At 45.6% G+C, this 11,479-nt stretch overlaps 2 protein-coding genes across 3 annotated transcripts; both read right to left on the bottom strand.

Moving 5' to 3' along the window:
• Nucleotides 1-1,900: 1,900 nt before the first annotated feature.
• On the bottom strand, nucleotides 1,901-8,252 carry fgf23 (fibroblast growth factor 23). 2 transcript variants are annotated; one of them, XM_061762446.1, is made up of 4 exons: nucleotides 7,494-8,252; nucleotides 3,978-4,571; nucleotides 3,787-3,890; nucleotides 1,901-3,068 (listed from the first exon to the last, which is right to left on the bottom strand). In XM_061762446.1, the coding sequence occupies exons 2-4, from the start codon at nucleotides 4,213-4,215 to the stop codon at nucleotides 2,649-2,651; spliced, it is 762 nt and encodes a 253-aa protein (XP_061618430.1). In that variant the 5' UTR covers nucleotides 4,216-4,571; nucleotides 7,494-8,252; the 3' UTR covers nucleotides 1,901-2,648. The 2 variants fall into 2 exon arrangements, with proteins under 2 accessions (XP_061618430.1, XP_061618431.1); XM_061762447.1 differs by having other exon boundaries at nucleotides 3,978-8,252.
• Nucleotides 8,253-8,389: 137 nt separating this feature from the next.
• Nucleotides 8,390-11,262, bottom strand: LOC133472097 (fibroblast growth factor 6-like). Its single transcript, XM_061762448.1, has 3 exons — nucleotides 9,827-11,262; nucleotides 9,620-9,723; nucleotides 8,390-8,692 (listed from the first exon to the last, which is right to left on the bottom strand). Exons 1-3 carry the CDS (start codon nucleotides 10,113-10,115, stop codon nucleotides 8,516-8,518), a joined length of 570 nt encoding a protein of 189 aa, XP_061618432.1. The 5' UTR covers nucleotides 10,116-11,262; the 3' UTR covers nucleotides 8,390-8,515.
• Between the last annotated feature and the right edge of the window lie 217 nt (nucleotides 11,263-11,479).

The following is an 11,479-nucleotide window of genomic DNA, read 5'->3' on the forward strand; positions in this document are numbered from 1 at the left end:
GGCATTTTTTTGTTGTGACAAAAAAACTGCATAGTATAGCAAGGCGTTTTTTTGGCGGTAAAAAAACGACAATGTATAGTAAGGCGTTTTTTGTGGTGACAAAAACGACATAGTATAGTAAGGCGTTTTTTTGGCGGTAAAAAAACGACAATGTATAGTAAGGCGTTTTTTGTGGTGCCAAAAAAACGGCATAGTATAGTAAGGCGTTTTTTTGGCGGTAAAAAAACGACCATGTATAGCAAGGCGTTTTTTGTGGTGACAAAAAAACGGCATAGTATAGTAAGGCGTTTTTTTGGCAGTAAAAAACGTATAGTATAGTAAGCCGTTTTTTGTTGTGACAAAAAAACTGCATAGTATAGCAAGGCGTTTTTTTGGCGGTAAAAAAACGACAATGTATAGTAAGGCGTTTTTTGTGGTGACAAAAACGACAGTATAGTAAGGCGTTTTTTTGGCGGTAAAAAAACGACAATGTATAGTAAGGCATTTTTTGTCGTGACAAAAACGACAGTATAGTAAGGTGTTTTTTGTGATGACAAAAAAACTGCATAGTATAGTAAGGCGTTTTTGTTGGCGGTAAAAAAACGACAATGTATAGTAAGGCGTTTTTTGGCGGTAAAATATGACCATGTATTGTAAGGCGTTTTTTTGGCGGTAAAAAAACGACCATGTATTGTAAGGCGATTTTTGTGGTGAAAAGGCGACCATGTATAGTAAAGCGGTTTTTGGTGACAAAAACGACAGTATAGTAAGGAGTTTTTTTGGCGTTAAAAAACGCATTTTTTGTGGTGACAAAAACGACATAGTATATAGTAAGGCGTTTTTTGTGGTGACAAAAACGACCGTATAGTAAGGTGTTTTTTTGGCGGTAAAAAAGGACAATGTATATATAGTAAGGCGTATTTTTTGGGCGGTAAAAAACGACAATGTATAGTAAGGCATTTGTTTGGCGGTAAATAAACAATGTATAGTAAGGCGTTTTTTTGGCGGTAAAAAAACGACCATGTATAGTAAGGCGTTTTTTGTGGTGACAAAAACGACAGTATAGCAAGGCGTTTTTTTGGCGGTAAAAAAACAACCACGTATTGTAAGGCGATTTTTGTGGTGAAAAGGCGACCATGTATAGTAAGGCGTTTTTTGGTGACAAAAACGACATAGTATAGTAAGGCGTTTTTTTGTGGTGACAAAAAAACAGCATAGTATAGGAATGCGTTTTTTTTGGCGGTAAAAAAACAATATATAGTAAGGAGTTTTTTTGGCAGTAAAAAACGACAATGTATAGTAAGGCGTTTTTTAAACTTCTACAACGCCTTTTTTTTTTTTTTTTTTTTTTTTTAAAACGACTTTTTATTCTGCTCTGAGTCTTTTAAACACCTTGTCTTTCTTTAAACGCTTCACTATATATCGTCCTTTTTTAAATGCCTTACTACAAAACTTCTTTTTTCAAACGCCTTATTATAATAACTAAGGTCTCCAAACAAATACGCCTTCTTTGATCCCCAGCACCTGTACATGTCTACTTATGAGGTCTAATTAGTGATGTCATTTTGGTTTTATTTTTCCAGTTTTTCCTTGAGTTTCCCTCAAGGGGAACTTCAACCCTGGTCTAACGTGGTCTCTCCCAGGAAAAAGGCCACCGTCGAGTCAGCAACTTCCACTTGCACAAGGTCAGCAAGGTTTGTCTCACACACACGACACAATCAGTGATGACATCGATGCGGAGGGCTCCCGCACCGACACTCTGATACAGCAATGATATTTCAATATTCAATGACTTACCGCAGCGATCTCAATATTTGAATTATTCATTTGTGAAGCTTATGAAACGTGTGCTTTTCACAACTTTAAACGTTCTGTCGTATTTCTAAATGCTGCTGCTGCATGCGTTCATTGGAGGAAGAATCACTTAAAGCGTTTCGTTGAGCACTTTTATTTGGCCCCATGGTGAACAAACACTCAGCATTACTTGATATAAATATACAGCCGTCTATAAATATAAGTTAAAATTACAATTCAAGCATGTATTTCAATAAATAAATACTCCGTTCGGGGATGGTGCTGTTGGAAAACCTCAAAGGTCACGTTGCTTTTTTGCTTGTGAATATTTACAAATCATAACGTTTCTCACCTGCTGTCAGGAAAAATGTTTGCTTCATTGCCGTTTGCTTGGTCTATATTTATATGAGCACAATTCACTTTTAGCAAGAGGGTTGAACAAAAGATTACTAACATTTAAACTTTTTTAAAAAATAAGTATACGCAAGTATAAGCAAGCAGCCATCAAGAAAGGATGACTACAATTAAGAATGAAGATAAATAAAAATATTTTAGTTTTTTTAATTATTATTTTATTCAGGCACCCTTTCTTTGTCTTTTCCGGGATTGTGTTTCTTGCAATATAATATGTTGATATGGCGGTAGACGATGACATATTTGTGCAAGTCTTCAAGTCAACGCGAAAAAACAAAACAAAAAAAAACAAGACATCGCTTTTAGTGCACGTCATTGTCGCAGTTGCTCACTCACTTCACTCGCGCATCGCATCGCATCGCATCGCATCGCATCGCATCGCATCGCATCGCATCGCATCGCATCGCATCGCATCGCATCGCATCGCATCGCATCGCATCGCATCGCATCGCATCGCAGGCTCATCTCACGGTTCCACTGCCGCGCGGGCTGGAAGGGTTCGACGAATGTACGCTCCACGGGTCGTGGGCCGGCGGGTCCCGGAGCAACTCCCGCGACACGTTGGCGCCTTCGTCCCCGGGCTCCTGCGGCTCCAGCTCAGCGTCGTCCTCCAGCACGGCCCGGGAGTCGGAGCCCTCGGCGGCGCCGGCGGGGTCCCGCGGCCGGTTCCGCCTCTCCCGGTGCAACAGGAGGCGTTCCAGCGGCACAGTGCTGCTCTTGGGCAGGAAGAGCGAGGTGGGTGGCAGGTTGTGTCCGGCCGCGAACACCTGGCGGGAGCCCTCCAGGTTGAGCAGGATGCCGGTGCGCACCGAGTAGAAGACGTCGCGGTTGTTCTCCAGGAGTCTGTGCTCGAACACGCAGTCGTCGCGCAGACACACAGCCTGCGTGCGTGCGTGCGACAGAAAACAATAAGAAAGCTGCAGCACATGAATTACTTCGTATTCATTTCAATCACTTCCACAACACAAATTACGTCACATCTGATCAAATTCTTACATTTAGACACTTTATTCCTCATCTTCCTTTGTATTCATGTTCTATTATTCGTACAATTTCCTGCAGTCATATTTTTGTATCTTACTACATTCAAATGTAGTCATGACTTATTTGGACATTTATCGCCTTTTATATTCCTTAGTTTCATATTTTGATCATGCTTTGCTCATTTCACATTCCTTATGAGGTGTATCTTATTTACCTTATAGTCTTAAATACAATCTTAAAATTCACAATATACTTTTCACGAATAATTCCTTATTATTTTATTTTATTTACAACTTATTGCATGTACTTTCTGCTTCTTATCGGTCTTATTTAATCGATGCTTCCCCATTCCCTGTAAACTGTACAATGGCTTACATTTTCTTTGATATATTTTTAACGTTGATATTTGTTGCGGTTTCCTTGTTCTATATTTACACGAGCAGAGTCTCTTATATTCCCTTATATTTATTAAATTCTCCAACAAAAGCATGATTTATTATCTATCATTTTCTTACTAAAACGTCTCCAACGGAGTGAAAGCTTTGCGCGTAAAAGCGCGCGTAAAAGCGTGCGTAAATGGAGCTGATAAGCGAGGAGGATGAGGCGGCGACTTACTGAAGTGAAGGGGGTTCCGTCCAGGTCCAAACACAGGTACCGGCTGCTTTTCACGCCGAGGATGGCGACGCGCTCCCTGGTGTCCGCCTTCAGCATGACGACGCCTGCACGACGAAGCCAACACCAACACAAACATCAACAACAAAAACAACAACAACAACATGCAGACGAAGAACAGGTGAGGAGCATACTGTACGGATTCCTGCTGGTGCTTCTCCGCACGGTTCCGTCCAGCTTGATCTCCAAGTAGAAGTTACTGAGCTCCGTGGAGGTCTGCAGGTGCAAAAACCTCCGCGGGCTGCCCCAGTTGGAGCCCACCAGGGGCGACGGGTTGGGCGCCGCGTCGCCGCCGGGGACGCCCTGCAGCAGGAGGGCGAGGGCGAGCGCGAGAGTGCGGGCCGGCGCGCTTGGCATCGTGGCCTTCTCCATCCCGGAGCAGTTGGTGCTGCTGTCGTGCCAGGAGGCTTGTGGAGTCGTGCTGGGAGCCGATTGCTATTTAAGGACCGCCCCTGCTCGCTCGCATCCGTCCACCAACGCAGATGTGCGGGTTTGCAGCGGCGGAAGGGCCACTTCCACCTGGGCGTGTTTAGACCCGCGGCCCGGGCGGCCCACCAGACTTGTTGTTGCACGGTGCGGCTCTAATTTTGGGACTTTGGCTTTTTGACTCATCCGTGCCCACCTCCGAGAGGAAATTCCGGTGTTCCGGTGAAGAAGTGAACACATGCATAATTGCCTCCACGCACCTGCCCAACGCTTGCACCGTTTGGCCAGCAGATGGCGCCATTCTTAAACGCAAATAGACGTACAAGTCTTAAAACTGACCCAAAATTTGAAAAATCAATAAAAAAAGAGAACCTAATACAATTAGGATATTGGATCTTATTTCATAAGAACGATACATTATTCCTTTTGTAAGCCCTAAGACCAGAACTGACTATTTCACTTTTTATTTCTTCTTCTTGTATGACAACTTTGAATTTAACTAACAACAGAAACTAAAGTCAACTGAGGTGATTTTTGTTACTGTGGACGATATCCCAAATTCCACCAAGATTAGAAAGTTTTTTTTGGGGTGGGTGAATCCTATCTTCCTTTCTATTTTATTTATTTATTATTATTTATTTTTTTTAAATCAACATGTTTAATAAACTTACTACTTACGATGTGCATTATTTTAATCATTACAATATTTCAAATTCACATCAACGCACTAATAACTTACTACACGCATTTGAAAATCTGAACAAACAAATACTTGGCTAATGTTAATGGTGTTATTGCATCTTGCTGCAAATCACGAAAATAAAATTTAAAAAAAAAGAAATTCATAAAAAAGACTAATGTATTGGCTCATGTGGGTGTTCCCAATGTTATGGTCAGTAAATGCATTAAGGGCCTAATCTATGTTGCAGTATATTCTAGCCAACTTTTTATTTCTGCTTTTCCAATGTACAAAAACATAGAATCATCTTTTAAAAGGCTCGAACTGTGGAGTGAGTGTGACTTGCGCGAGTAGACACTCGGGGCAGTAGCGAGTTCTTACAAACTTTTTATTCTCGGCATCTGAGGATTACAGTGGTGGACTGCTGTGCACAGCACGTACGTACAAAAAAAAAAAAGACGTCAGCTCGCTTCGCTTTGGGGACAGTCTGTCAACGTTTTTGGGTGGCAGTCAAGCGGAGGCAACAGGTGTTGGCACGCATGCCAACGCTTCAGTGACAATTCGGCTGATTTCAGAAGATTGAGCAAAGAACAAGGACAAATCTGGATTGACAAAGCTACACTCTTTTGGGTCCAGATGCTTTTATTGAGGACATTTGAATTTTTTTTTTTTTTAGTATGCAGTCTGTAAGCCAAGACGAGCGGCTTGAGACAAAAGGACAGTTTGAGGTGGAAGAAGCACGACGCTGCATGACAGCTGCTTTCATTCGACGGCTGCGATGAACGTATTTTACCGCATTTGCTGATCGGGCGGAATTTGACAGAACATATATTTTTTGAGGCAGGGTTAATTAACACCCGAGGAGTTTGCTGCCTAAACAGGCTGCAGTATGAATTGATTTAGGAAGTAAACAGAAGGACAGCGGCATTTGGCTCAGGACCTTTTTGTGTGAACAAATTTGTTATTGCGAGTAGACTCAATCCAGACCCGACTAGTTGTCGCCTAGACGGGCGGCTACAAGAATGGAAAGTAGAATAAGATGTGACCCCTTTTGAACAAACAAACATTGCAATATTGCGAGTACGATTAATTCCGAGCTAGTTTGATTCCCGCCTAAATGGGCTGATGTAGAAGTTGGAACAGGAAATACATGGAAGGACAGTCCGCGAGTTTGCGTTCTTGTCGTTAATATTGCAAGTTCAATTAAATCAGGCCCAACTAGCTTGTCGCACAACACGGAATAAACAGAAGGACAGTGGCGTTCGATGCAGGACTAATTTTGCACAAATACATTTGCCCGAAGTACTGAGAATACAATTAATTCCAACGGGATTACCGATGACATGGTTTTGCTGCATTGTCCTTTACTGCATCCTGCATGCGACACTTGTTCCTAACTGCATTGAAAATGAAGAGCTGTGCGCGCGCGCACACACACACACACACACACACACACACGCGCGCATTTTTGCTGTGCGCCTACAAGGGGTGAGCATTTAAACCACTTCCTAGTACGCTACTAGTCTCTCGCCGACGTGGATTTCGGCCTGTTTTACTGCCGCTTCTCCTCTCTCCGCATTCCCCTCCTCTCCCGCCTAGAGGCGGCGACGAGGTGGCTCGGCTACAGCACCTACGGGACCTTCGGGGGACACTGTTTTGAAGTTAGAACGACTCGGAAGTCGAGCAGCGTCAAAGATTGTGTCGCACTTTTGAGGTTCCCCTGTGGTCACGCTTGATCTACACTACAGAGGTCTCACTCTGTTTTATTGGGCGCCTCTCTGCTCTAAATGACGATCTAATTACAGTGCAAAGAACCAGAGATGGTCTCGGACTCATTCCCACCCCCACGTAGTCAACCCCTACCCCCTCCTCGAGGCCTGCTCCGGATCGTCATTCCTATTTTTCGCCTCGGCCGGGTGTCTCTTACATGCAAGTTCAAGGGGGGTGGCGCTCGGTGGGGGGTGAGGGGGGGCAGCTTGGGTGGGCGCGTCAAGGCACCTTTTTAAAATCGTACAGCGAAGTAGTGCATTTAAAGTCAGTCACGCACACACGCACGCACACACTCAAGCTTGTTCCGTGCGTCCCTCGTCTCAAACTCAGTGCTTTGGAGGTAATTAAAGACAAAGACCCTTACAAGCATATACAATATGCTCTTGCTCCATGTCAGCGACAAACACTATATGGACACTGGTGCTTGAGATATGACCAATTCGTTCCCTGACCACATGTGAAGCAAAAACACTCAAATCATCTTTCCCCATTGACATGAATTGAAAGTTCCATGAATCCGTTCCAGACTTCTAAAAAACATTTTAACCAGAAAAAAATAGCACGCCATAATTTTGTACTTTATAAAATCTACAGTAATGCAGCAGCACTCAAAATGTAAAGAATTAAAACGATTTTGCCACAATTCAATGGAAATGGTGCCGCTCCTTCTGGTATGCCAACCTTGGCCACCAGGAGGCAGACATACGGACATGTGAGGAGTCAGTCACAGCTGCAGTAATAGTAGCTCTTCGCACAGAGAATAAAGAATATATACCTGGGAATATTGTTGTATTATCCAAAGTTTAGCCCGTCTATGTCACAGTTGGGGTTTTTGAAGGAGAGGAAGGCAAGGCAAAAACATGGAGGACCTCCAAAAATTATATTAAATCTCCCAAAAATGGCAAACATGGATAAAGCAAACTAAACAAAGTCCCACAACAGATAACCAAAGTAACAAAGAAACACTTGAATAAACCAAAAATGGAAACAACAACCGAGACGTGGCACAGACAGAGACAATGACAACGAACCAACAAGAACTGCAAGAAACCAGGGAACTTAATACAAACAGATTGACGAGACCACGAGCAACACCTGGTCACGACACGAGCGGCTGGAGGGAGCTGATTGGTTGACACAAGGTGGAAGGAAGGTTGACGAGAATAGGTGGACACAATAACTAAATGAGCACACGACATGAACAACATGGAACAAAACTAACCACAACCCAAACCAGAACACAGACCATGACAGTCTATGGCCTTTTGCATTGTTCGCAAGCGGACTTGTAGCTTATTTTCAAAACACAACCTTGTCATTTTCTTTGTTTTCGGTTGACTTTTGCAGTACGCGTCAACTGGGAATCGCAAATTTAGCTCGCAAGTCAAAGCAAAAAAAATCGTCCGAACGACGACTCGTATCTAAAAAAAACGCGTGAGTGGGCTCACTCGTATCTCAAGGCATCACTTTTGGAGCGTGTTTGTGTTTGAATTTTTGTGCACACCAAATTCACCCACGCATGCCGTCGTAGCTCTTGAATTCTTCCCAGAGTTTATTTCTAGATTAAGGGGCGTGTCCATATAGTGTAGCTGGGTAAGCATCAAGCGAGAGCGGCAAAGGCCTCAAAAAGCAGCACAGTATGGCCGACAAAAACAAAGATAGGTCTCCAAATATACATATATATATTTATATAATAACAGGATCAACATTTGCGCAGTTCGTTGGCATTGACACGGCGTGTTACCTGGAAGGAAATAAAATCTGCGTGTGCAAATGGCCGCGCGGCGGCAGCGTCAGTCACAGCCGAGGGAGGAAGTGTGTGCCGGTGGCGGCGGTGGTGGCCTTGTCGCCACGCCGCGCCCGCCCGTGCCGGCTGAGGGCCACGTAGAAGCCCTTGTAAACAAAAGACTCGTAGGCGTTGTAGTTGTTGGGCAGCAGCGTCTCCCTGAACTTGCACTCGTCGCCGAAGCGCCGCTAGAAACGAGAGAACAAAAGGGTTGTGAGATGACCACGCCCTGATTTAAACACAACAGAGCATGCTTGTCACATGATGGCAGCATAACTTTCACTACTGAAATGAATGGAAATGCCATTAATCCATTCCTGCTCCACCCCCCAAAAAAAACTACAATTTGTTTTTGATGAAAAAATAGCACTCTGTAGTATCGTACACGTTAAGTAGAATGTAAAGAATTAAACTGTTTTTTGCCTCCATTCAACGGACATTGTGCTGTTCCTTCTAGTGTATGCACCTTGGCCACCGGGAGGCAGTATAATACAGACATAGAGACACAAACGAAGAATTTCACCACTCACTTCATAATTTTTTTGGAATGGGTGAAAACAAATAAATGGTTGTGAGTATTGTCAGATTGTCTGTCTTAAAGTTGTTCATCGTCTTTGTGTCTGCGTTTACACTGAGCGCTAATTCCTTTAAATAAAAACAAAATCTGCGGGAACATTCGGACATGTGACCCCTGTGCGTGCCAGAAAGAATATTAATAACACAGCGACACTCATAAAGTCGCCATTTTGGACTCATCTCGGAGCAGGGACGGAATTCCGGCTGCTCGCAAAAGGAGGCGATGGCATCAGGCGTTATGCGTGGACACCTAAATGACACTTCTTGCATTTTGAAGTTTGAAAGGTCAAGTAGGGATTTATTTAGGGTGCCAAAGTAAGACGTGTTAGACGACAAAACTATTGTAAATTATATTTATTAATTTGGTAAGTTATTATGGGATATTTAGTGACATTGTTAAATACTTCAATAATAAAGAAGGGTCCCATGGGTCTGTATTCTTTTGTATTCTGTTTGTTATTTTGCTGTGTGTGTGTGTGTGTGTGTGTGTGGGCGGGGGGGTCATTGGTGTCCATGCGCACGCGCACACGCACACTTACCGTCCCGTAGAGCCGGGCCCTGTGGCTCATGGCCACGAACATCTCGCTCTTGACGCCGAACAAGCTGACCACTCCTCTCTCCACGCTGGAGATCTCGATGAGACCTGAAGACCGTGGGCATCGTCATCATCATCATCAACATCATCATCTTTGCCATTCGCGCCATTCGTCGCTGCGACTTTTACGCACAACCGGACGCATACTCACTGTGCGGGTCCTCGAGGTGCGCGCCGCCGATCCTGCCGTCCGGGTGCACCTGCAGGTGGAAGCCGATGCCCACGTTGCAGTAGAGGCGGCGCACCCTCTTGACGCCCCGCAAGTAGTCGCTCTGCCAGTCGGGCCGCGCCGCCCGCCCGCCGGCGAGGCCCAGGTAGGAGCGCGACAACAGCGTCTCCCAGCGCCTCTCCACCTCAGTGCCGTTGGCCCCGCTGCGGCCGCCCGGGGCGACGACCCCCCACACGCAAGTCCAGAGTACGAGCGCGGCCGGCAGCGTCATGCTGCAGGGGCGCCTTCGCGCAGCACGCGGACACCTGCCCTAGAAACACACCTCGTCCTACTTGCTGTGGTCCTGGGACATCCTGCGGGCGGCGGCGGAGGACACGGCTCAAGTCGCCATGGCCCGGGATCCGAGCGGAAGAGGGAGGGAGCGCGTCCGAGCTTGGGGTGCAGGCGCATGAGCATCTTGAGCGACGCCGGCCAGTGGAGGGACTCCGCACCGCAGCACAGTGGCAGCTCGCTCACCTGGGCCCTGACGCTGGCGTCCCTCACCCGCGTGACATCACCGCTGCGGACCCCCGCTCCACCCCAAAAACTGAGTCACGAGTGGGAGATGGGAGGAGGAGAACGACTGATAAGAGAGAGAGAGAGAAGGAGAGAGGGGCCAAGAGGCCGGGACAGGCACTTATGATGGGCACCTTCACACGCGAGCCAAGCACGCACACGCCGTGAGAGGGACAGTTTCCTCTTAGGACTTTCAAAATAAAACCCACCTACGCCAAATAATGCACAGCCGCAAAAATGACTCCATGCAGTGGAAGAACAGTGCCACGTTGTGCCTCAAGGGGCAGCAGTGAGTCGCATACGACTATCTTTTTGTAATAATGTTCACCTTTAATTCTACACCTGCCCGAAAAATCAAGCTCTTTAATGAACTTCTGAAAACGCGGGAGGAAGCTCGAAGAAAATTGACGTGAGTGCGGGGAAAGAACGTGCCAGCTCCTGTGGATTCTTTTCTGCAATTGAACACTTTTGTTTCCGCTCATCTGCATTTTTTGCGCCACCGAGGCCCGAGCGGCCAAAAGCGCAGCCGCCCTATTGACAAATGAAACCCGAATCGATGGCGAGCGGACACTCTTAATTAATGAGCGTCGATGCCGCCGCTTGTTAGCATCTATAAAGCACACGCATGCAAAAAGGAGCCAAGAAGACTGGTGACGATGAAACAAACAATCTGGAGTTGACTGAGCATCAGGACGACTTTGATCGACAGCTGCCTTGTCGCAGTTCGAGCATCCGTTCCGTGCACGCATGCAGCCAATCGGCGGCAGGCGGTTCATCCAACGCGAAGAGCGCCTGATGAAGTCGCCTTCAAGCTGACATTTCTCACGAATGACATCACAATGCTCGACATAGGCAAGAATAAAAACGATGTTTGACTAAATCACTTTGAAGCGTATGACATAAGTTTGTTTGATTTGTAATTGTTATTTTTAATTTTTTTTCCCCCCCACGTCCGAATGGGATGACATTCGAAGTCTTCTGATCGCCACCTTTGCAGGTCGCAGCATTGCGGTGATCAATACTAAATCAATAAATAGACAGAATGGGATTTCGAAATGGCGAGCTCGGTCGGGAGTGGGG

Source organism: Phyllopteryx taeniolatus, chromosome 22, assembly GCF_024500385.1.
Source record: "Phyllopteryx taeniolatus isolate TA_2022b chromosome 22, UOR_Ptae_1.2, whole genome shotgun sequence".
Classification (NCBI taxonomy): Eukaryota; Metazoa; Chordata; class Actinopteri; order Syngnathiformes; family Syngnathidae; genus Phyllopteryx; species Phyllopteryx taeniolatus.

Coding starts and splice junctions, on each gene's coding strand:
- fgf23 (XM_061762446.1), bottom strand. CDS start 4,215: ATGGAGAAGGCCACGATGCCAAGCGCGCCGGCCCGCACTCTCGCGCTC. Junction 3,891..3,977: donor CACCAGCAGGAATCCGTACA/GTATGCTCCTCA, acceptor TTCGTCGTGCAG/GCGTCGTCATGCTGAAGGCG. Junction 3,069..3,786: donor ACGGAACCCCCTTCACTTCA/GTAAGTCGCCGC, acceptor GCACGCACGCAG/GCTGTGTGTCTGCGCGACGA.
- LOC133472097 (XM_061762448.1), bottom strand. CDS start 10,115: ATGACGCTGCCGGCCGCGCTCGTACTCTGGACTTGCGTGTGGGGGGTC. Junction 9,724..9,826: donor GCACCTCGAGGACCCGCACA/GTGAGTATGCGT, acceptor CACGGTCTTCAG/GTCTCATCGAGATCTCCAGC. Junction 8,693..9,619: donor GGGCCCGGCTCTACGGGACG/GTAAGTGTGCGT, acceptor TCTCGTTTCTAG/CGGCGCTTCGGCGACGAGTG.